Source organism: Dromaius novaehollandiae, chromosome 2 (assembly GCF_036370855.1).
Source record: "Dromaius novaehollandiae isolate bDroNov1 chromosome 2, bDroNov1.hap1, whole genome shotgun sequence".
NCBI classification, from domain to species: Eukaryota; Metazoa; Chordata; class Aves; order Casuariiformes; family Dromaiidae; genus Dromaius; species Dromaius novaehollandiae.
The window spans coordinates 161,280,802-161,306,682 of record NC_088099.1 but is presented as its reverse complement, the minus strand read 5'-3'; the positions used below and the strand labels follow the sequence as shown (position 1 = coordinate 161,306,682).

Here is a 25,881-nt window from a genome sequence, read left to right as displayed (position 1 = left end):
GTTGGCCTCAGTATCACTAAGTCTCCTGGCCTCTCTCTGTCAACCCACACTTGCTCTGTGCTACTTAAGCCTCCTTGTTGGAACTGACTGGGTTATTCCTCCCAGTGGGGTTCCCTGTGAGGAAGAGTAGCAAAGTCAGGATGGGAATCAGATGCACATTCAAACACTGGGTCACTTGTGCTGCTGCAAATGTCAGTGGTAACAACATTTTGGGCTTCAAAGATGTTTCGGCTTAAGGACCCAGGATGGAAGATGGAAGAAACATGGAATTAGATGAATACATGGGAAAGGGATCATGTGAGTGCTCTTCTCTATCAAAATGAAAGGAACTTGGTGGGGAGAGGGATTAAAAGAGGTACAAAGAAAGGACAGGATAAGCAACAGGGATGAGTAGGATACAGAGAGATATGGAAGGGGCATTTTCTTTTTAAAGGAGGAAATGAAACAGATGGCAATAGAAAGGAGCTCAAGGGCTCCTAGGAAACCCAGAGAGATATGGGATGGACCAAAGAGCTGCGTCTGGTGCAATGGGGTGGATTTGAGAGACAGCCACTAACGAAAACAGGATGTTTTACAAAATTTCATGCTTAAAAAGGGCTTTTTTTTTTTTTTTTTTTTTTTTAACCAAACTGACAGACAAGCTGAATACCTTAGGAGGGGTGACCTAAAAATCCATTCATACATACATACCTACCAAGTTTACCAGACAGATGAGACTGTAATTAGGAGGCTATTAGGCCACACTGTAATATTTAGCTCAAAATTAAAACCTTTTTTCAAATTCCAGAGGCATACCTTGGCTCAAGCTAGAGCTGAGCAGTGAGTGGGGAAAGATATATTTGGTTGTTCACAGACATGAGTCAGTACTGAAACCTTTTAAATCTGTGCTCTGATTACCAGCTCTATGGGCAGCTGATTAATATTGGGGTTGCTGGGCATAATAGTTCTCAGTGATACTCAGTTTTGTACATTACATTTTGTGCTGTATGATATTGTGATGCAGAAGACAGTAGGTTCACAGTATTATGAAAGGACCATCAGTGAAGTTTAGCTGAGCATTACTTTACATTTCCGTTTGGATTTTTTTTTTTTTTTTTTTTTTTTTATGATTAACATGTGAAGATTTAAAAGGCAATTGAGATTAATTACTTCTTGGGGAACTGTTCTGTTTGGAACGACACTACCAAATTCAGTGCATACAGCAGGGAAAGAACTTTTCATATGCATTTATATTGTAAATATGCACCTATATAAAATAATAAAAATGTATATTTAGAATTTACTAGGATTTAAATGATTTAGATATTATATTTAGTACCCTGATGTCCAAACAATAGCTTTTTAAGGTCTCTTTAACAGAAGTTTTGGGATATTGGGTTAATTCATTGAAATTGTTGGTCCCATGGCCCATTTTTCCCCTAAAGTGATTATTTGACTCAGTGCAATAATACAGCCTGGCATAGAGCTATACTAAGCTCATTTTCTGCAGACAATAGCTCATTTAACATCAGTATTTCACAGGGATTTGGCTAGTATTCTGGAGAATTTGATTTCTTGGAACAATACAGTGCAGGAATGAAGAACGTTAGCTGACAGAATGTCGCTTGTGCGTGGAATGAAAAATGGGAGAACCATTATATACAGCAAAGTGACCTAAACTTCGGACTTTCAGACAAGTTAAAATGCATTTGTATAATGGTTTAAAGAAGTGACAACATATTTGATGATTAATTAAAAATATATGTACAACAATAAAGATTCACCAAACTTTTAGAGTAAAGCTAAGGAGGAACAGGGTGCTGATACCATGGATATTAGATGATAGAGCTGGAGACTCATGCTATTTTAATACAGCTTACTGTTATAAGAATTACAAAAAGCTGTAGCTCAGCTCTGGGTCTTCCCAGGGCAGGAGATTTGTACATGACTGTGTGTATATATGGACACATGTATAATCATACCTGTTAGTAAGAGAAGGGGTTTTGGCAGGGTGCATTCAGTTTTAAATAGAATCTGTCAGAGTTCAATTTCCAGGAGCAGTCTCAAAAGAGGAAAAGGTAAACCCAGACTTGGCCGAGGAATCGCAACTGTTCTATCTATAATTACTGCAAAGAAAGCACACACTGTTGAGCTATATGATTAAGATCTGGGCTTTTAAAAAGTTCTTAAATCTTCTCTTTTTTCATTATGAGTTAGCTATTGTATATAAAGATAACAATGCTGGAAAACATAATTTCATTTCCCCGGCTTTGCTTTTTTGTATTTAATTAGTCAACAAGGTTCTGTGTTCTTCTGTTCTTTTTATTGTTTATTGAACAGGATGTGAGTATAAGAACTAAGAGTTACATGCACAGCTTTTCTCTGAGCAAGGTAAAATCTTTGGAAACCTGGATAAATGGCAGACAGCAGTAACTGTTCATTCACTGGCAAAGGTCCCAGGCAGCAAACAAAAACTTATGGATTATTTTATCAAATCATTTCATCACTGCACAAAAAATCTGCATCCTACTGAAATCAGTGGGAATTTTCCCTCTGGCTTCATGCAGCTTTGATTTCACTCCTTGTTCTCAAGTATCATGAACATGTGTGATATTCTGTTGTGCAAGTTATTGTGGCCATATGCTGCTGATTGAGGATTATCTGTTCCCAAATGATCCCAGCATTGGACTAACCACTTAACCCAAACTACCTTCAGAGCTATTAAAGATACCCCACAGTGCACTTTTCCTTACAATTCCAAAATGTTTCTGTATCACACCTTCCCCCTTCAGAAAAGATGGATGCTCCAAAGACAGCATATTCTGAAGCTTAATTAACATGTTTTGTATCATCTGTGTTTTGCCTTATCGTCTCATTCATACTTTCAAAGGTGACCACGAGCAGAGTATAGTATGTGCATGAGTCTTTCTGACCTCATGCGAACACACCCAAAGCACACTCACGAGTCCCTTCTTATGTCGGTCGTCCTGGATCCAGCCCCTCCACACTTGGACACGATTTAATTCTCTCTAGAATGCAAAGTCATGCTCCCACTCCTATCGGCAGCTGGTGATAGGATGAATAAGAAAAAGCAACAAATCAGATTAGCCAATGTAAGCCCCGTCAGCGGCGAGACTTCTCAGAGTTTCAGTGCATGCCTTTTTCTGGCTGGTGGTACTGCAGGTAGTAGTACAGCCGTTTGGGCATTTGCAAGAAATAAAGTCCGAGTACTTTAGTTTTGGTTTTGCAGTTTTTATTGATACTTCATTTTACAAATTACAGTTTCTTTTGGCCAAAAATAATAGCTCTTGGGCTTATTTTGTGCTATATTAGCAGTATACTTGAGATGCATATATCCTTAACTGTACTGCGCAAAGTCTACTTGTTCAGAAAGTACACTAAAGGAAGCAACTGTGTTCAGCTGGTGTGACACTGCTGCATGGACATACAACTGCATGACTAACCCACCCAATAGCATTTCTATCTGCTGTAAGCCACCTTTTCTCCCACGGGCTGGCTTGGTGTCTCCTGGGAGCTAAGCCTTGCACTGGGGGCTTCGCTAGGGCTGTTTTCTGCAGGTTTCTCTCCATTACTTGCACTTCCTGAAAAAACAATATAATTAGGATTAAAATAAATACAATATCTTTGATGCAGCAAGCTAGAAGGTATGTATTTTGTCAATGACACTTTAACAAGAGCCTTCTTATGCAGCTATAAATGTTCAGGAAGTTATTTTCCTCAGTTTGCAGTCCACTTGCAAACTGCTTTAGGGCAATGACAGATCACCTAATGCTAATTAATAATCATGCTTCCAGCAGGCTTCAAATAACCGCTACTGGAATGCATAAGAGTTTGCACAACACCTGTGCAAGACTTATTTTCTTTTTGGTGTGGGCTCATGACCCTTTCCTAAGAGGTAGGAAGTACAGGAAGCATTAATTTTTGTCTGTGTCTGGAACACATAAAGCCTCATGTACCCACCTCTGATCCAGCTCTTCTTCCTTATTCTTTACCTTTTTTGCTTTTAGTCTTCCACCCTATTTCAGAAGTGCAGTTGCCTCAACAAGACAATAGTGTGCCAAGAAAGTGTACCAATGGTGTTTATTTAATGGATCCTAGCCAGAGTGCTCTAACTGCTGCATATATGTCCCTCATACTAAAGGAATCTGTTTTCTAGAGAAGATTTCCAAAAAGAAGGTGTGAATAAAATGAGTAAAAGATGAATCCTAACCACAACATTCCTGATTCTGTCTTGACTCAGATCTGAACTATGAACACTGTTGCTTTGTTTGGACTCTTGTATGGCTACACATCATGTCTCTAAGCTAATGAAGGACATTTTCAGCTTTGCTAGCCTTTGAATTCTCTAAGCCTACAGGTGAGGTCCATTCTGGCTTAGACACACAAAATATGCTTAAATATCAGAATTTAGGCATGCAAGATTTCACCTTGCAGTCATTAAAGATATATTCTTCTCCCTGGCAACAATGCTGTTTGCCAAAGCACTTATTTTAGGAGGGTTGGTTTAGTTTAGATACAAGTTAGATGACTAAGTGATGTGGACTGTATCCTAGTCTACCTGTTTGAGGTGCAGTGTCCTCATACAGGGATTCACTGTTACAGAGTGCAATCAACTATGTTATATAAGGGGAATTTTAGCATTCAGACATGCTGTGTGAATGTCCATAAACATTCCGGAGCTTTTGTTTTTAACTGCATTTCATGTTGTTAACACATTCCCTGGAAAAAGCCATCCACAGCTTTTTCCACAATGGCCACTCTTCTTGTTTCTGGTTTTGATGATCCCCATGGAAACCATCATGAATCAGAATATAAAGCATGTCTTTGAATTCACACTGAAAAGCAACCAGTCAAACACCATTTCCTAAATCCAAGGCTTCCCAAGCACCATCACGTGCATAACCCCCCCAGCAACTGCCCCCCAAAATGCCTACTTTACAAGATGATTTCAAACAAAATTGCAACAGGTTTATAAATCACTTGTAACAAAAGAGATTCAGACTTTTCCTCATACTTTGTAAAGGCACGGCCAGTAAATACCATGAACAATCATTGCATTTATGAAATGACTTTTGATAAATTATCTTCGGTTATGACCATATACATTTCAATTATATGCCAAGTAGGAATGATGCTACATTCCATCATTAAATATTATAGTTTGATCATGTACTGAAACATGTACTTCACCTTGGACAATATTTTTATTTCATGGAAAGAAAATTACAGGTAATAGTTCAGCTGGATATATACATGACAGCTTCTAGATCCTGCAGTGAATAACCTAAAAGATATGCAACTTCAGCTGTCCAAGTGTTTCTAAATATTAGAGGCTTTATTTCAGAATTTTATTTTCAGTATATGTTAGATTGGATCTCACAGTAGCTGACTGATGAATAGTTCCCCCTCAGGATGGAGTGCCAGGCGCGTCAGCCAGAAAGGGTTTGCAAGATTGTTCTCTCAAGTCTATCATCCAGCATCAAGCAAGGATCCCATATGACTACCTGGCAGCTCTCCATAACAGACTGAGTCTGAAGCAGTCAGAGCCGCACTGCTTGAGCTCGGACGGGAGGTACAGCAAGCTACCCCAGGTGCAGGAAGGTATATGAGCCAACCAGTAACATGATGCACAGTAACTATTTTTTTTAAACAATCTGAAGATTTTAATCCCCTCGACTAAACAGTCTTGGACACATCCTAAATACCCACTTGTCTATTCCTGTTGCATGTGATTTTGGGGAAAAATGTAAGTGATGGACTTATACTGTTGGACTGAAACTGCTTTGGCGTGAACTTCAGCACCACCTTCTTTCAAAAGGAAATTGTGTTAGGGTGTTTTGCCATCAGAACCTGGAGTTCATATAATCCTTCTAGAAGAAATGATGGACATTAGGAATCTGAAATTCAGAGTGGACTAGGAGTGCTATCAAGGGACCCACAGCAGGAGTTTCTATAAGTCCTAAGCCTAATGTCTGGAGCAGAAATGGGTCCTGTGTGATATCTATTTAAGCAAAAGTCATATGAGAAGTTTCAGTATTCCAAGCTAAGATTGAAGACAACTGTAGAGGCAAGGTGACAATCCAATGTTGCTATGAGATGGAATTTTACAGAAGTGAACTGTGTAGCTGCATTACCATGGTGCTGAGCCCAAGCAAATACTGGCTTGGAGAGCAGGCAGGGTGAACTCACTTCTGCTTGCAGAATAACATGTTGACATATCCCTTCTAAAACCTCTCCTTATTAATCTATAAATCTCATACTGTATGGCTTGTTTTCCAACACTTGACTCATTTTTTCAGCTCTTTCAGTAGATTTCTCTCTCTCTCTCTCAGTTTTTATATTTAGTCCTAAGTTTTTGTTTTTGGCTACTGTCAAGGACAGGATATTGAGCTAGACAGACCTTTGGACTGACCCATACATGAATGTTGTGTTCCTATGCCAACTTGGATAGTTTTAAAACTTCTCCATCTCAAAAACGGTCTCCTCATGGTAGATGTTTTCCCACCTTTTTCCAGGATTTCCTATACATGCTGGGTGTAGTCTCTGTCCGTGGTGCTCAGTCAAGAGCCAATCTGCCAGTGCTGTGATTTCAACTCAGGATGGAATTATACAGCCACAGTTCTGTAAGATTAAGTCCTGAAAGATCTGGAAGCTATACCCAGGACTGTTTAAATATAAGAACATATGTCTGCAAACTAAAAATGTCTTAACCAGCAGAAAGACAGCAGAAGGAACAAAATGTCTGCTTAGAACTTGAAAGACACTGAAGGGTACCAAAGAACTGATAGAAAGGCCTACAGAAAAACCTTTAGTCCACTTTTGGAGAAAGTCCCTGAGTACTGATTCAGGCAATCTCTCAAACAAAAGCACTGATGCTTTTGTTTGTATCAGAACCACCAACTTGATGGCTCTGAGCTCTAAGGCATATATAGTCTCATGTCAGTTAAAGATCAGCTTCAGTCCATTTGAGGTGGTCTGCCAGAGATAGCCTGTATACCTTGGCTTCTTAGAGAGTAAACTTTATTTCCAGATATGCAACTTCATACAAAGCAGAAAAGGCCTGGACTGTGTCCAGTGTGAAAATGAAATGAGTCCTTATGCATTCTGTAGAACATAAAAGACTATCTGCTGTAAAAGATGTATGTTTAATGCAACTGTTCTTGCATCCTGTCAGTCTCAAGGCAGTCCTAACTATTTATCCTGAACAGTGCGAGATGTTTCATCTGTGAAAAGCATTTTTCCACACTGATATAAGTGTAATGTTGATAGGATCACACATAAAGGGAAATGTTGAACAGAGAAATTAGGTCTTATTTAATGACAGAAGAGACTCTGCTTACCTGTGGATGCTTTCAGTCTTCTGATATAATCAGACCAAAAGGAACAGTCTGCTTTTTTCAGTCCTTTAAGAGTTGGCAAAGAAACGGTGAACTCCTTGTAGTTATCACCATCGTCATTTGGCAGGAACTTAGGCCAGGGGGGCATCACCCCAGACATTCTTCTTGAGAAGCTATGAGGGTAATTTGGATTTCTAAGGGAACAGCAGAAGTGATTATTAGAAAACAATGACACAAACAATAAAATGCAGAAGGAGATTGGATGGGTCAAGGTAATGCATATTCAGTCTCTCTGACCATTAGGGTTCAAATTCAGCCCAGACTGATAAATTCTTCAGTATGTCTCACCTGACAGCCTGGTTCACTTCCTAAGCACTCACACAAAGCCTGTTTTGGTACACGTTCATCAACTACTTTAGCACTCTCAGCTCCAGAGCAACCAGAATTTCTCCAAAGAGCACAGAAAGTCACAGTACCCGCACTAGCTTCCTACAGACACTCCTTGTTCACAGGCATGGCCACAGCACAGTAAAGTTGAGGATTATTCTCAGAGCAGTTGGCAAAGGGTGCAGTATTTCTTCATGTGTTTTCCACTTTATCCGGGGAATAAAGCAAGTCGCAGACCAGACACTTCAGATTTGGGGCCCTAGAACTAAGCTCTGAAAACAACACCGAGGCTTGGTAGCCTCCATATATTTATGTGGTACTTGCAGGTGCTCCACAGAGATAAAATTCCTATTATTTCTAGCTAAGCCTCATACCATGAATCTTCAGTATCTGCTTGAAAACTTGGTCAGGCCTTTCTAACACTGTTGACAAAAGTCCTCTCTGTAGGAGTATAACTTACTGGAGTAAATGGAGACTACTTGAGTGAGGACAGAATCTGGCCTACATTCATTCTAATCCTCCAAACCTCCCCAACCGTAGCAATTCTTAAATGTCACATACTTACCCAGATTTTACAAAATTGGAGATATACTGCATAATTTGTAAGGAAAGGCTCTTTTCTTCCGGAGTAAATTGTTCTTCATACTTCGGGTAGAATGGCAGTCCAAATGCATACTGAACATCCAGCAAGAGCTCCAAAGCTGAACTAAAAAATATTTATATAAACATAATTCAAATCTTCATCATTTATTTGTTTGGGGGAGAAGGGGAACTAATTTAATTAAAAGAATAAAGCAGAATTTTAAATAATTAATGACCATTAATCAGATGGTTATGAGCTCTGGGGCTTCTTAAATCAGAACATAAAAGAAGAACAAGTGAAAACAAGGAGAATTTGCCATTAAGTCAGTGAAGGATTTTTAGCAATTTTTATGAGAGGGAATTGTGGAAGACAACAGGGCAGATTTGCTGAATTAACTGGGCAGATAAGAAACAGTGATAGAGGAAAAAAAAGCCACTTGGTTATTGCTTAAATGATTATTGAGTTTTTCACAGATTTTTCACTAAGATGAAATTCAGAAAAGATGAACAGAAGTAAATGGTGACATGGAATCTGGCAGCCATGTCGGAAGGCTAATTAAGATTTATTTCAAAGACTTGGAATAAAATACTGGCCTCTCTTGAAGGCAATTGGAGTTTTTCCGTTAACTTCAGTGGGGCCAGAATTCTGCCCCAAGTCTTTGGATAAGGAGAGATGTAATAGGAGATGTTTATGAAGATTTCTCTTAGACATAGTTTCAATCTAATTTCTTTGTTGGCTGAGTGGTTTTGGTTCCTGTAGTGTGTTCTCCCCAAGTTTTGTACGGCAGTCAAATCAAAGCAGACTTGAGAAAATTCCTTAGATCAGATTTAAGAACAATTGTTGTTTACTTCTATGTAACACTGAACACATATAATAAGAAATATTTCAACAATTCAGGGAGAAGACTGGGCAGGCAAGACAACAAGCCTTGTGGGACCCAGCAGTGAAGGTTATGCATATTAAAATATTGAAATTCCTAACATATCGAAGTCCTGCAGAAAAACAGATTAAATGTCAGGTATCATCTACTAATAAAAACATAACAAAACTGTGCTCACAACCGTGAACAAGACATTTCTGGTCTGCACTCCAGTTGTGTTTTACGTATCCCTTATTCAGACAAAGGTCCTACTGACTTGGTTAAATGCTGGTAACATCAAGGCAGACAGCAAGAGGGGACCTGAGAGAAGGAGCAGATGCCTGTGAGGGAGGGACAAATGAGTCCCAGATCCACCCAGCAAGATTGCATCTTCAGGGGTTGCAAAGGTTGTTGTTGAAAGGTGGCACAACTGAAACTATTTTATATCTTTGGACATGAAATGCAGCAGCACTGATATGACCCAGATGCTGTCTATAATTGAACAAAGCTTATATTTCAAATCATCATGGGCAGGTGGAATGAAAGCAAGATGACTCCTTTACATTTTAGGAGTGGTGGCACTACCCTCTCTCCAAAGCCTCTATTTTGAAAAACAAACACACAGCCTTCTAAATGAAATACATCTTTGGTTGTATTTTCCTTAGTCTTATCATAATACCTTAGTAATACTTTGTATCTGGAAAGTGAATTATTCACAGATTATTCACCATAAAAATGTAGAACTGAAACAAGATTAAAGCATATTTTTTCTTCCTCAAATGTTTATACAAGGATTAAGCAAGATCATAGTTTAATAATTTTGCTTTAAAAATAATTTGCTTGGCCCAGTACATTACAGCAATGCTTGGTGTAAGCACTGCAGCAAAAGCACTATATACTTAAAGGAGCTATTATGTTTTTAATGTATAGTCACTCTGGAGCAGAATAGATTATATAAAATTTGTTAAGATGCAGTGAAGGGATAAATGTACTCATTTAAAGAAATCACAGTAGGGGTGAATTTGGCTCTAAATCACAAGTGAGCTGGGACCCAGTGAGGGCTTGTCCCAAGTTGAGACTGTCTTCTCAGCCCTTTTTCTTCTAGAGGTGAAATCTGCCATGCTCATAGCCCAGACTACCATTCAGCAAACTCCTAAACTGAGATCTCATTAGGACTGAAATTATTCACACAAATGTAATGGGTTTGGAAAGAGGTGCAAAGTGGTACAACATTTTATAATTTCATGGGCTGCTTTCAATATTGCTGGTTGATGATACTACACCCTGGCCAGTGACTATCAGCAGTAAGAGGATGGGGAAGAAAATGTAAAGTGCAGAGGTACACATATGTCTGCAGAGATCAGCAGTGTACAACTGTGAAAGATCTAGATGGTAGCTAGAGGGAAAACATCAGGGGAACTTTTCCTTCTTTTCCTTCAGACTCTGACCATCATCCACTACTGCCAGAGAGGACTGCAAAGTGGCTAGAAATACCCAAACCAGGATTTTGGAGCCTTGTGGGAGCTCTGACGAGACAGAGTCCATAGCTCATAGTAGCACCAGCTAGTGACACCGTTTTCACTGGAAGAAAAGAAGAGTGGGAAGAAAGAAGGGAGCAACAGATCAGCATGTAAGCATGCTGTTGTACGCAGCTGAGTACTGCACGGAGGGGTTTTTCTATGCTGAGCTGCTCCCCACTGCACTCCCGATACCCCAGAGTGCCATGTAAGCACTGCATTAGTGTCAACTCTACATGGGGAAATGCAGAGCCCAACAACTTCTGGGGCTTCAGAGGACAGTCTGATAAAAAGGAGGACTGCAGAGATAATGACAACAAGGATTTTTTTTTTTTTTAAGGAAGAAAAATAATATTGACTAACTTCCCCTAAAGCAGTCCTTTTCAAGCAACAGACCAGTTAAATAAATGTCTGGTGAATGTAGTTACCTGTAAGGATTAAATTGTGGCTCCAGAGACTTCATGGGGCTAGGACTTCATGCAAGGGTGTTGCTTCAAATCTTCTGTGCATACTATTTTAAATTTAGGATGTCAACATTTTTAGAAACAGATTGATAGGTCTTCTTATGTGACAGGTTGACAGACTTGTAAACTAAGCCATGGAAAAGCTAAGAGCCAGATCCTACCATTTTGCTCACACTAAGTGAGCTCACTTTGAATGACATCTAGTACTTGACTTCAGAGGGAGTAATTACTGGAGGTCAGTTATCCAATGTACAGAAAAACAGGTGATAAAATCAGAAATTTTGTGGAAAGCATAGAAAAATTTAACTGCAGACCCTGAACTATCACTTACTGGGAATTTTCAGTATACAGTGCCAATACATTTAATTTGAAAGGTATCGGTTCTGAGGAAATTTTCCTTATGCCTAAAATGGAATTACCATTTAAAATGTTTCCAAGAAAAAAAGAGAGAAAGGTATTTCTTAGCCATTAGATACTCCACTTCGCTCTCTCTAGAACTCTGGCTACTTTTGCATATAAAAAAAGAACAGCTTCAACAGGGAAGACTAAAAGATGAGAAGCTCAGCATTTAGAGCAAATACCCAGGTTACGGGTGATTTGGTTCAAATTCTTGTTCCAAATTAAACAAAGCATAGATATAAACCTAGATTTCCCACAGTCAGAGTGAATTTCTTAACCACAAACTTTTGGAACAGTTAAAAAAAAAATCCTTATAATTTTTGTTTGCAAAATGGAATTGACATTACTAACTACCACGGCACTCAGAACAGGAGAAAAAGATCTGACAGACCACCGTGCTACTCTACATTAAGACTAAATGCATAATTTACAGCTGGAGCTGCAGAGACCTCACATTGTGATTCATTGTGTATTAGGACACAGATCTCATTCTGAACTTTGTCCTTGTTCTGGATCTGGCTAATTCTTTCATACTGGAAAATCACTGTGGATGATTAATGACAGACTATGGCCTATCACTTCTCTTTCTTTTTTCTTCTTCTTTTTTTTTTTTAAATAGTCCTTATTCTCATGATCAAACAGTTCCACTAATCTCAAAACCTTTTGAGTCACAATTTCATCTATTTTTTGTTTGTTTAATGCAGCTCTGGGTTCTTCTTAAAAAATCCATCACACACAGATACAAGCCAATGTAAATTAACATCGTAACTCAAAGGGCATCCTAAGCAACATGAAAATACCTAACTGCCCACTACTAATCAATCATTTAATTTTTAAAATAAACCTAACTCTGGCCAGAGTTAACCTAGAGCTACCAGTAAACTAGTGGGGGGGAAAAAAAGGCAAGCTGAAGAAGAATTAATCTAAGTCATAAGCAAACATACCAAATGGATGTTTACTTGCCATTGTCTTTTTAGCGGTATTGACCAATGATAATAAATATCTTAGTCCTCATAAAGTAGAGATAACTATTAATAGAATACTTTTCTAAAATATATGATTAGAACAGGAAACACATGTATAGCCACATGTTTCCATTTTTTGTGCTTTTAAGTTTTTTTACTGATAGCTAGAACCACAAAAATAGAAATTTAAACCTAGTAAAGAATCTGACACCACAACTTAAACAGTATGTGGGAGGAAATTAACTGATATTTTCGCTTCAAAATTCATTCCATCTTCATCTGCACAAACAATTTTGGCCATTTTTTTCATATTCCTTTACACACTCTTGTATATACTCATTATATTGCCCATTTCATGACATAAGCATCCCCTTTTTTCCCAAGGTGTACTGTTTTGGGCTTCTGTTTTTTATAAAAAAAGACTGATGTCTTTAAAGCAAATACAGACTAGCAGCCATATTCTTCAAGCCACAGCTTGCAAAACCTTGGCCCTCATATGATCTTCAGTTTACCCCAGCTTTGACTAGAGTTGTTGGCCAAAAAACCCACTGTCTTCTGTGATATCAAGCCAGGGCTCTACCTAGAGCTAGGCATAGCAAAAAAAAATTCCTAAACATACAACTTTAGAGGCTCAAGTTACCACCCTGAAGACACTGGCGTTGTTAGTCATAAATGCTCTACAGGGCAACTCCTTCCTTCTTTGATGCCTGCACAAACCTTTCACTTCGGTTAAAATATTGCAACCCATACTTCAGACGACAAAAAAGTCTTTTTTTCAGCTGCACTCATTATCTGAGAAGTGTAAAAGAAACAGTATGCTCAAGCTCACATTACTCACTGAACTCAGCAGATACTGGTGATCTGCAACAGATCTGTGAGACAAGAAAAACATTAATCCTTTAAATTTAAACTTTTATGAGCATTACTGTGCTCATTCTAATTAACTTTGTGAAAGGGTTGGTGGTAGAGGTGGGATCATGGTTTAGTTTTGGGTTCTCCACCTCATGTTCAAGACCCTGTTCAGTGTCTCCTAGGCAAGGACAGGCCTATCACTATGTAACTAGGAAAACAAAACAAAACACCTATCCATCAAGATTTAGCTTTGGGAAGAAGATGTCACTCTCACACTGACCGGATTGAACAGCCTTTGGCAAAATCCAGGCTCACTGGAGTTGATGATAAAACTGCTGCGCATTTCACTGGGGGTAGGACTTGATCACATTTATGATGCCACGCATCTGCCAGATCTTGCAGCCCTTTTTTACATTCATTTTCAATACATAAATTAAAATTTTTTTTTTTACAAGAAATGTTGAAAATAACAATGTGGTTGCTTGTACACATATCTGAATTCTTCACATTAACACCAGCAGATTTGCAGAGTGAGATCAAGGATCCAAGCCTCTTAAGAGGCACTATATCAGCAGTGCTGTGGGAGAGCGGCAGCCTTCCAGCACTGTAATGCACTTTGCCTGGACTATGACGTTCATTTGGATGATAAGCAAAAATATATATAAAAAAATTAAATATAACCTCACATCTTAGGAAAGGAAATGGTACGTGATTACAGCGAGAAAAAAATCAAAGCAATGACCAGATATTTATAGAAACCTAATGAGCCAGTGTAAGGCCTTGCGTGACCTCTACAGCTCTAGGGATGCGTTTGGCTCATTGTGTCTCCTCACATTACAAAGTTCTGCCAAACAAATGGGAAAAAGCATGTGAAAAACAGATGAACACTTTTCTTTCTTTCTTCTTTTCAGGAAAATCAGGATATATGGAAAAAGCTTAACTCCTAATGGGATTAAACTGCCAAGTTTATCCACCTTTGTACCAAAAAAGCCCTATAGATATATTTGACTTGCCAAAGTATCCTAGCGTTTTTTTGTGTCCTTTCCACTTGGTTTACTCCCAATACACACAATGTTCTACTTTGTATAATGGCTGTGCCAACTGAAGAAAATAAAACTGAAGTAGCAGACAATAAATTCAAGAACCTGAAAGCTCACATTAACTGAAAAAAAAAAATCACAGATTTTAATGCAGGAAGGAACCACTGTTAGCATCTCATCGGAACTCCTAAATAACACAAAATACACAACTTTATCAGGGAATTATTTCATTAAAAACCTAACAATAGGCATGTTGACGCTTGAGTGTATTTTTTTTTTTTTTAGCAGAAATTCATCCATTCATTCAGTGCATCTACTCTGGGGCTGAATGAATGGATGAATTTCCTTAAAAATGTGATTTGCCTATCCAAAGCCCAGAGCACCAAGCAAGGTATCTCTTTGTGCATACCTGCTAGATTACGGAAACGGCCTGACTATTGCAAGATATGTATTTTCAAAAGTTGCTTTGTATTTTTCTAGGTCTTTCAACTGAATTTTGGTTAACTTAAAGCTGATTTCTGCTTCTTCTGAGCTTGGTACTTTGCTTTACTACATTTGCGACTAATTTCCAAGATCTGAAAAATCTGCTGAAAGATAAAGGTCCCTAAACCACTCTATGGGAAATAAAAACAAATCATGTAGACCTCAAGCCTTCAGCAGCAGAGAAAATGGCTGAAGACTTGAAAATGGCATAATGGGTTGAATCCATGGGAATGTTGTTTCATAGCTGCAGCTCATAATGAAATAAATAAGGCCACAGGGACGAGAGGCAAGTCTAACAAGAACAACAAAACAAGAACTTTTAGGAGATGAGAGGGAGTACAGCTTTATAGAGAAAAGCGACAAGCTTTTGCTGCAGCAAGTGTATGCTACATAAGGTGATTACGGTGTTTGACCAGCTATGGAAGCAACGTCCATCCTATCACTCCTGTTACCACCTCTCCGGTGCCTCACCTTCCCTCTGTGTTTAGATGAGTTTCTTTGAAGGCCTGAGGCATAACTTTCTGTCCATCTCCACAGCACTGTGTTCACAGCATGGCCCCCCCCCAGCCTGCAGGGCTGTTGGTACTCAAGGGCTAACAACAGCCAGGGGAAGAGCCTCAACTTGACAGCATGTGGAAGCCAGATTAGAGAGCCAGAGTACCCTTCCAGGGATGTTGTTATTACAAAAGCAAAAGTGTAAAAAAAACTCCCTTAATTAAAGGGATATTAAGGAGAGGTCATACAGTCAGAATCTCTGTTATTAGCATAGCATATCTAATAAATAGAAAATGAAAATGCATATTTGAATGGGTTTATACACAAGCTTTTTTTTTTTTTTATGTATAAGTCAGATGTTCTTGCCCTCAGAGTTACAGGAATCATATAATGTGTTACGGAAATACAGTCAGCTATGTGCGCTTTGGCATGGAGCGGTCACTTAACAACTCACGGCAACATAGACAAGAGCGTATAAAGAGCCAGGAGGGAAAGAAGAATTCAACTGAAATGACTCAAAATAGACAGCAACTCATTAATCTTGGGGGAATCTGCCACACTTGACAAAAGCTATACCAAAGCAATTGTCACAAATGTTAATGACTGTAAGATACCCTCTCTTTAAGTCTCAGTTTAGACTTTGTCAATGACGTTAACGATGCTTTGCTGCCCTATTGCAGCAGATGATCTGATCCGCTCAGCAAACAAAACACTGAATTTTATCTATCATCTTTAAGAAAGCACATTTGGCGCCACAGTAGGACTTGGAAACTATGCTGAGGCACAGCTACATAGAAATACAAATGAAAGCAGAGCTACTTCATCTGTCTTTAACATGTGAAATCACCCAGAAATCTCTTTAGGGGTTAACAAGGAGAATCTTTGTACAGCTAACAATATTACCCTTGTCAAAACATACTTCTCCTATCACATATTTCTTTACTGTAACTAAAGCTATGCTCTAGCCCTCCACACTAATCCTAACCAATGCTGAGCAGTCACATTCCTCCTGCATTGTTTAGAGTAACTGTTTACTCCAAGGCCTAAGTGTTCTGAAAATGAGAGTGAGGAAATGGCATCTGGGTTATATATGTTTTTGCTGCAGATCATTAATGCAGGAGCTGGCTATGCATCACGCTCCTTACTCAAATAGGAACTGAAGACTAAAGCAGACACAGCACCATGCCAAGCTTGAGAGAAAGCTACCACGTGGAAGGAGGATATTCGCTTACTCTCTGCAAGTTCCATTTATCTACATTTATCTATGTATTTATCTATCATGGCTTTATAAGATTTTTCACATATGTTGTGAACGTCGATATAGAGCGGTCTTTTTAATCTTATCCCTGTAACTATACATGTCTGGATGGGTGTGTGCATCCATTTTAGAAACATCCAGCAGTCACACAAACTTTTGCTAATTGATGTGTACTGGAAAAATTCATCCCTGATTATCAGTTTTTTGTCGACTTTGCATCTTTGCAGTTGGGTCTGTCTTTACTGGCTGACTTCCCCCTCACTTTGTGTATTTTGCGGTGAGTAAGTAAGGGACTGCTCCATGTGAAACAAGAGGAAATGCCAGTATTTCCACATCTCTGCGTTTTAACTCTCTGTTCTTCTGTGACCCATGTGGGGAGACACACATAAAGGAGGAGAGATGTGATAGAGCAGAAATCACAGAATGTATCACTATCCTGTGTAACAGGCTAATTAGTGAATGGCCATTTCCACAGTCAGAATTTTTTATCTAACAGTAAACAGTCTTCCATTGCTGTAGTTATCTGAACACAGTATTTTCAATACTCCTGTGAGGCTGAGAAATAGTAGTTAATAGTAGCTATTATAGATAATATATAATTATCATCATCTTTATCATACAGATAAGAAGCACAAAGAGGTAAAGGCCCATATCCCATTTAAACTGAGATCTTAAGAATTTAGACACAAAGACCAAAAATTGTGATTTTTGTTCTTACCTTACCCTAATGCCATAATGGACATAATGCCATAGAAGCTTAGATTTTCCGTATCTCAGCAAACCCAGAAATGTTTCAATCTCAAAAGGGCCGAGAAGTTAATTTTCTATCTTCTGCCTATGCATGACCAGGAGTATCTAACGAGGTGTTCCTCCAGTTATATTGCACTGAGGGTATCTGATCTAGTATGTGTATCCCATATATACCCATTATGTGCAAAACATACTGTAGGCTGTTGCATTTAGCAACCCACAGAAATGTCTGTCATAGATAAGTACTACATACACTATTACTGCTCTGGAGAAGTGAGGAGAGATAAGTAGCACGAGCACAGGAGAAATCTTTAATGGGACAAGATAGAAGAGCAAATTCTCATCAATTCAAGGCCTCCAAACCAGTGACTATGAGTTGTATGAGTACTTATTTTAACTACTTTCAAATAAGATCTTATCAGAGATGACTGGGTCACCACCATTCTCCAGAGCAAGACAAAACTTGCTAGCTAATTTGAGAACACGTCTTTTCTTTTTATGCAGCTGGATTTTTGGCATAGCACAGCTCTGCTCTATTTGGAGCCTTGTAAAAGTCACTTATCTGAGCACAGTGGTAGTCAAACAGAGCACTGTGAACATTCCCGCTGGAACTGCCAACGAAATAATGGCTCCCCTAGGATCAAGTTCTTCTCAGCTTAAAAGAAAGTGAGTCTGTGTTACTGCAACATAATGGCCTTCATCTGTAACCTAGATCTTGGCTGCTTTTTTTCAAATGCTTTTTCACTATGCTATCAGGGGAAAAAAGAAACAAAAAAAACCCTAATAGTTTGTAGGCAACTTCACAGTATCAAATGGTGTCTGTAAGAATGCACTGTCCCTTCCCTGAGCTCTTCCAAACAATCTCAGCAGCTCATCTCTTCAGAGAAAACCTGAGAAAAAGGAGAGTCCCATAAGTCTTTTTTGGACAGGACAGGAAGCAGGGGGCAGACACTGTTCCTTCATACAGAAACATTTAGCAGATACTTCAAGTTAAGTATCTCTTACATGCCTTGCTGCCCGACTGTGTGCAGCTTTAGGACAGGGGTTGCTTCCTCTACAGTCTCTGATTGTCCTGGCTTTGAGAGTAAGGAACCAGGAGCTACCGCGGTATCTCACGTAGCAGCACAAAGTGCTAACCACTGCGTGGAAACTAGTGGCTCATCCTGACTTCTGGGAGGGGTTGTGTCTAAAATAAAACCAAGGAAGGTCAGCTTAATACTCTGTGGCTACCAGCTTGTTCTAGGCCCTGCAGAACAAGCCATTTACATCTGTCACTGGCGTTTTGGCCTTTCTCTCACTTAAAATATGATGCAACTTCTCCCACTGAAAATTTTTCAAGCAAGCTGCTAACATGAAGGATGACATAGATCCTGAGTTTCCAAATACTCACTTTCATAAATATTTTTCCTCCCATGAGACAGTCTCCTGGCTGATCAGAAGTTACAGTGCTGGAGGAAGGAATAAATCCCAGATCCTGTCCACACTGAAGACCAGTCAGTATAATTGTGCTACAACTGCACTGACTTCAAAAGGGGGCAGTGTTAAATTACGGTTGAGTTGTTAGAAAATTTTACCCCATTTACCTTAAGAACTATTGACTCCTGATGACTTAAAACACATTCTGGTCCTTTGCAGAAGATTTATCAGATACAGAGAAGAAATCTAAATCCCTATCTGGAACTGGCAAAGGTAGGTAAGTTGGCTGAAAAGGGAAACCTACTTTAGACATCTAACTCGAGGTGGCTCAGTTCAAAAACAAGTATTCCTATACAGTCAACAGGGAGAAGTAACTTATCAGAGAACAACTCTTCCCCTGGCCAATCTGAACTGTCCATTTGAGATACCTACATCTAACCACTTACTCCACAAGAAGCCCAAAAGGACAGCTCTGTTTTTGCAAACCCTAAATCCAAGAAATGCAATAAAACACATCTCCTTACCTGCTCTGTGAGGAGCTTTCAGGTACGTGGTACATGAAGACATTTCCTCTGGAGTCAGCAGCCCAGTGACTGGCCATGTTTATGATGGGACATGTGATAAACTGGTCACTGATAAAAAAGGAGGAGCAGGGAACGGACATAGTCACATAACAAAAAAAAAAAAAAAAAAAAAAAAAAAAAAAAAAGAAAGAGGCAAAGAGGCAACAAATAGGACTCTCTCTGTATTGATAGATGACTTTAAATCTTCCAAAACAGCACATATTTCCATCTTCAAAGTGCAAACCACATTCACCTCCTATAAGATCTGTACAGCTTAAAATCCATTAAAATTTATCTACAATTGCTTTTTATAGAGTGTTGAACAATGGCAATGATACGAAGTACACAGGATTTGGCATGTAAGGAGCAATCTGGCCAAAAAACAGTCCTTTCTCCCCTCTTGCCGTTAGTTTATGCAGGCCTAGGCCTGTATAAAACTCCTATTCTGGAATTAGCAGGTTGCAATAACATATAGTAAAAGGACTTAGGTATTTCCTGGGTTAAGGTTCAATAATATCACTTCTGCCTCTGGATCAGCGTGATTTTGGACAATTTCCAGAGCTGGGAGAAGGAAGAGACCTCTTTTCCAGATGTCCTGCAGGGCATCTGTCTGCCAGAGCTCAGCAGTACAGAACAGCCAGTGCAGCTGTCTGGGAGAGAAAGGTTAAACAAGAAGGGTACAGAGAGATAGTTAAATGATCGATTTATCACCGGGTACTGCAAAGCAAAGGTATGAGTGAAGGGATACACCACAAGGAAGCAAATATATCCAGACCTTCCGAGCTGCCATTGCCTCAAGAAGAGGTGCTGGGAGTCTGGAACGGGGGTGAGCACTAGCTGGGAAGAGTACAAGGAGTTCAAGAGGGGCAGCCACACAGTAGGACACTTTACTGCAAAATATGTTACTACGACCCAGGCAGTATTATATATATATACACACATACATCACCACCCCACGTTTTACATGTGCCCAAGGACTCAACACACTCCCTGGGTGTTTATATATCCATAACTATGTGAATACATGCAAACGTATCTGCTACGGAAGTGGAACGTTTCAATTCTGAATCTAGCGAACCTGAAACGCTAGCTGTTCCTTCAAATTTGGTTGGTAAAAAAAAGAATGACTGATGGCAAGAAACAACAGTGTCAGAGAAGCATAAAAACATGTTACTTTATTTAACTATTATGGTTATGAAAGCCACTACTGGGGCAGCTATCTTTGTGCAGCAGAGTTTATTTTAAGCCCATTTCCGAGACCACAAGCTATGGGCTGACTGACCACAATGCTCTTTGACAGTTATGGTTGACAACACCCATATGAAATGAAAGTTGCTGTTCTTCACATACCTACCAGCATGAGGCTTACAAGAGCAGATGGACTTTGAAAAGTCGGGAGTCTGCTGAGAGCATTAGTGCTCAAGAAATGCTGTGGGATAAATTCACCACTGAAAACTGTTTCTCAGTTGGCAGTACAGGGGAAAAAAGTCAACTATTTGGGGGAAATTAAAAACAAAAATAGTAACCATAAAAATGAAATGTCTGTTTCTTATAGGCACAGAATACTGCCCCCTTCCCCCCTCAAAAAAAGAAAGAAAGGAAAAAAAAAAAAGAAAAGTGAAACTTTATATCTGGAAAAAAATATCAGAGAATTGAAGCTAAAACAATTTTAAAAGTAGAAATGCTTTAAAACCGCACAATGAATATAGTTTATAACAACCACTTATGGCGCTCTATCATTCTTTATAAGCTTTTTAAAAATTGAGCAACTAATGAGAATTTCATAACATAAAACTTTTCTTGGGTTAAATATTTATGCTGGTGGTAGGTTTTTGTTAAAAAAAGAAAAAAACAAAAAGACAGAACTCTTCTCTCTTCCTACTGTGTAATATTGATGTAAGTAACTAATTGTGTAATTGCTGACTCCCTTCTCTGCTGGAGCTGGAGTCATTTTCAAAGTGATTAAAGCAAGGCATTATCATCAGTTGTCCTGGCTTCATTTCTGAGCCTTCTGCTTGCTCGTGGTGAGTCTTTAAGCCAACCACTTCTCTCTCTAGGGGAGTTGTTTGCTTCATAGGGGAAATAAGCAGGTAATTCTTATGCCCATAAGGATGCTGTGGGCTGCTCACAGGCTGAGTCAGAAGGGATATTCGTACACTGCAGTCCTGCTGCAGACAGGCGACATGCTAGCTGTCGTAGGTCTGTGAAAGTCAGAGCTAGCGTTCGCACCACGCAGAGCTCTGCAATGAACATGGGTGACAGAACGTGACAGCCCGGTGCTGTGATGGATCCTTACAGAGGTATCTCTGGATGGGAAGAAGGGTTAAAACTTAATCCCTTCAGTGCTTTATTATGGTTTAAAACCTCACTGAGCTGACCAAAAAATTACAGTCCCCATGGTTATCAGTGATGATGAAAAGAGATTCAAGATGAGTCCTAACTTTAGCTTTCATGCCCATAAACCACTGTGCTTTCAAGTTTTTTTTTTTTTAATACCAGAAGCCACAGGTGGTACCATCAGACACTGCAGTGACTGGTAGCCTGTGGTTGGGACAGGCTACGAGACGGAGCAAATGCAGCATGGTGCTAGACTTGATAAATGGCATGCAGCTCAACCCACAGCCTTCTTGCTTGTTTACTCCATGACCTCAACACAGCAGCACACCTGGACCACCCAGAAACATTCCCCAAACAGATTTGGTCACTGCTGTCTTGGATTGGACTTTTCTAAGGGAATCTTGGCTCCTTTTCTTTCCCTGCTCCCTGAGGCTCTCCTGGAGCAACAGCCTGTGACTCTAATGAAGGCCAAAGGGCTACTGAAAGCAGCAGCTCATCTCTAATGTCTCACAGACAGGCCCACAGTGGGGCAGAAAACTGCGGTGCTGAGAATGCAGATACCACAAGCTCGTAGCTACGACATCTCTTGTCAAAACAGGAGTGAAACAGCTTGGGTGGCACGCTAGGAAAACTCAGACTAGCAGGTTATAAAACAAACCACCTTGGAAATAGAAAGAGTTTTCAAAACAAAAATGCACATTAAGCAGAGGCAAGAAATGGGAAAGCGTTTTTTAATTTGTTTTCTGAAAATGTATTCCACTTAAACACTCAGCCCCAGATTTTGCATGGAGGCAGTGAAGAGGAGGAAAGGAGATTTCATCTCAGTTTTCCTCCTTTCACAGAAATGGGCACAGCCTCCAGACATCTCTCTCCACTCAAGCTACGAGAGCGCACTGGCTCCCAGGGCAGGAGAGAGCAAAATCGACAGCCTTCTCTGTAGACCAAACAGCATATCAAAGCCACCACGTGACCCAGGCTAAAGATACCAGCCAGTCTCTGTGGCCTACCGTAGGTGCCCAGCTTTGGTGTTATGATTGCTGTGGAGCCTTGTTTCAACAGGGCAATGAACTACTCATACTGACCGCTATCCAGAACTGCTGGACCTGAAGGCATACCCAGTTAACGGAGAGAGAGATCATGAGGTCCAAGTTATGCACATATAACAACTGGTCTGAACATGGCCCTAGCCAGGGACTCAATCCCACTGCTCATCCTCCTCCTCCTGATGGAAGACTGCCAATATTTCAATTCAAAGTATGGGAGTGTATAAACAAGAGGCTAAGCATCTGCTAACATTTCGTCACATTACAACTATTTCCACTGGATGAGGCTGGGAGGCCTTGGGAGTCTACGGTGTGTCCTAATGGATAAAGCAGGGGGCAAGAGCTGGAAATCATGTTTTCTCAGCTCCACCATAAGATTTTATGTTCCTACTGAAGTACTCTACAGCTTGATTCTGTTTTCTCTCACCATGGAAAACCACACACGAGGGGAGTAAAATACTGATTTGGTGACTTTATACACAAATGATTACACGCAAATGCAGAAATAAGCCTAAGGGGATTCTTCTGCCATAGGTTATTTCTTTGTAAAATAGAGATCAGCTGTGCACAGAACTGGGTTGAGAGCCACTTTGCCGAACATTTGCAAATGCTTCAGTTTTCCACTGGAGACTCACCTGTAGAAAGCCTGACATTAGGAAGAAATGTATTTTCCAGATTTGATAATATAAAACTTCTTATAATTGCTGAAATCAGTGTTTTCAAACTTGACCATCTAAAGCTAGCAAGTACCTAAATAACCATTTAAAAATAATTTAAAACTACTTAATTTCAAGGTTTCAGTATTTCTGCAATCTGCAAGAGTGGCTGCAAGGTCTCCAAATTTCTGACAGCTAGGAAAAGTATCTAACCATACAATTAGCAGCTGTCTTTGAACAAAAGTCAGTCTATTAGTTCTTCTGTTGTCACAGGGATGAGAAGGCTCAAGCAATAGTTGATGCAGAGTGTGCAAACAATCAAGACATCTTTGCTATGAAAGAGTATCCAGAAAAATATTAGTAGTTTGCTAATTCAAACATTTAAGAAGACAAAGGTCATTTCAATTTTTGTTTACTACTGACATTGGAAACTTCATGGAAAATGAAATTGTGTTCTTGTTGTTGCTCATTTTCTGCTCATTTGCATAAGAACATCTCCAGCTTTTCAGAATATAAATGTACACTTGAGATAAGCAAAGTAAACCTTGCTTAACCCCCGTCACATGGTTCTAATAAGATGAATTGCTTACCGGGTGGCATTTTCCAAAGCCCTAGAAAAGGATGAATAATCATCGGTTGAGTGTTCGAGGGAGTAATACCATGTAGCTGCATCTTCAAGGAACACGTTGGATTCTTCTCCTCCTAGAGAATTTTGCAAAGCCTGATAAAAGGCTGTTTTGCTGTTGCCTCTTCCTTGACTTTCTTCAAATTTCTGAGAGCAAAACACATGGAATTTACAAACAACAAAAGATGCATTTTTTTTCTGGAGCAATATAGGTTCAGATCTCCCTCTGCTGGAACGAGTCCTCTCTACTACAATCTCTGATCCCTAGGGGAAGAAGTAGGGCACAATCCTATTCCTGCTTTCCCAAGACAATCAGGACAAGCAGGATTGGCTTCCTCAAAATGTATTATAGGACTGACTCCCTAAGTTGCTAAGTCAAAAGCACAGATACAGTGCTGTGTGGATGTGGCTCTAATACTACAGAAACTTGGCTGGCTCTTACAGAGGTAGTCTTGGTGTCTTTGCATTGTAGTTCCCCAACGTGGTTGTGCCCAGTGCTGTCTTTCTGATAAGCTCTCTGCAGAAAAGCTAAAGGGGAGAGAGGGCATAGAAGATATTGCTCCTTTCCTTTGGAAATTCCAGAAAGCTAATAGACCATAACTTTGTTTCATGGCTATATCCCTCTGTGACTCTTCTGAAAAGGTCTATGAAAAATGTGGCTGCCCTAAAGCCTGTATGTAAGTCCCTTCTGGAATGACACCTGCCTTAGCCCAAGAAGAGTAAATCTCTTCTCCAAATCCCAAATCAGGTAACAGCCCCAATCTTCAAACTTCACAACCCTTTCCTTGCCTTTCAGACAAACCTACAGTGAAATGCCCTTTTCCCGAGGTCTTCTGCAGATGGAAACCTTTCCTGACAAAAAGGCATTTCACCCACAGCACTGAGCCCATGCCACTGCAGAATTACTGAGAGAGACCATCTCTTACCCCAGTCTGTTTACCTGATCCTATTTTTAATGAAGGTAAAGTCTGCTAGATTTTTTCAACGTATCTTTCTTTGAGAAAGCTTTTTTATTTTATCCTTTCAGATTTTTCACACTTTTTTTTCCAGACAGAATTTATTCCAGGTTTGGACACAGAGCAACTTCATGAAAAAAAAAAAAAAAAAAAACCAACCCTGGAACCTCAGCTTTCCTGTGGATCAAGTCCCTTCTAAAGATGGCAACTTACAGGTACACACTGGCTGAGACTTTGTATTTGAATTCCAGAGAGAAAGATCTAATAAACTGCCTGTATTATTTTGGGCAACCAGTCTGAAACAAAATAGATCAGTGTCCACTCAGTCAAGTTACTATAGATGCTTTTTGAATATATTATTTTGATGGCCCGCAGCTGGTTTTCATCACCCAGCTAGAAGAAACACAACCCTACACAGAAAGTACAAAGAGAATAATTACTTTTCAACAGATGCACAGAAATGAAAGATGGAAAGTAAGTCCCTTTCTGCTGAGGCCTAGGCCTGTCCTTACTTATGTACTCTAATGCTTTGCACAGTTCAATTAAATGACTTTACAAGGGATTTCAAAATACTACCAAATATCGCAAGGTCCCAAGAAATCTTGGCAATTTTCCTTGTATTTGTAATGAATTCTTCTTTAGCTAGATTTTGGCTCATACAAAGTGAAAACAGTCATGTCGTGCTAGTGTTAGTAAAATGGCAGTATTCGAAAAACGTCTGCAACTCACGCATGACACGTCATTTCATATGCACAAACGCCACATACGAAACTGCAGAGCACACTTGCCTGCGAAATCACTCAGTGTGCACACAGCAAGGCCACGCATATTTTTCTTCAAGAAATGGAAATTATCATTGAAGACCTGACTGAAAATTCACTGAATGCAGAAGCAAT

General features: G+C 39.6%; 1 protein-coding gene across 1 annotated transcript in view; it reads right to left on the bottom strand.

Moving 5' to 3' along the window:
- Positions 1 to 2,254: 2,254 nt before the first annotated feature.
- The window catches only part of TG (thyroglobulin), a 162,912-nt gene continuing 139,285 nt past the window's right edge, over positions 2,255 to 25,881 (bottom strand). Inside the window, exons 44-48 of the mRNA XM_064507891.1 lie at positions 23,995 to 24,176; positions 19,330 to 19,437; positions 8,290 to 8,430; positions 7,341 to 7,531; positions 2,255 to 3,581 (exon numbers count right to left, since the gene is read on the bottom strand). Coding sequence (XP_064363961.1) covers positions 3,460 to 3,581; positions 7,341 to 7,531; positions 8,290 to 8,430; positions 19,330 to 19,437; positions 23,995 to 24,176 — 744 coding nt within the window. The 3' untranslated portion in view covers positions 2,255 to 3,459. The remainder of the gene's footprint in view (positions 3,582 to 7,340; positions 7,532 to 8,289; positions 8,431 to 19,329; positions 19,438 to 23,994; positions 24,177 to 25,881) is intronic.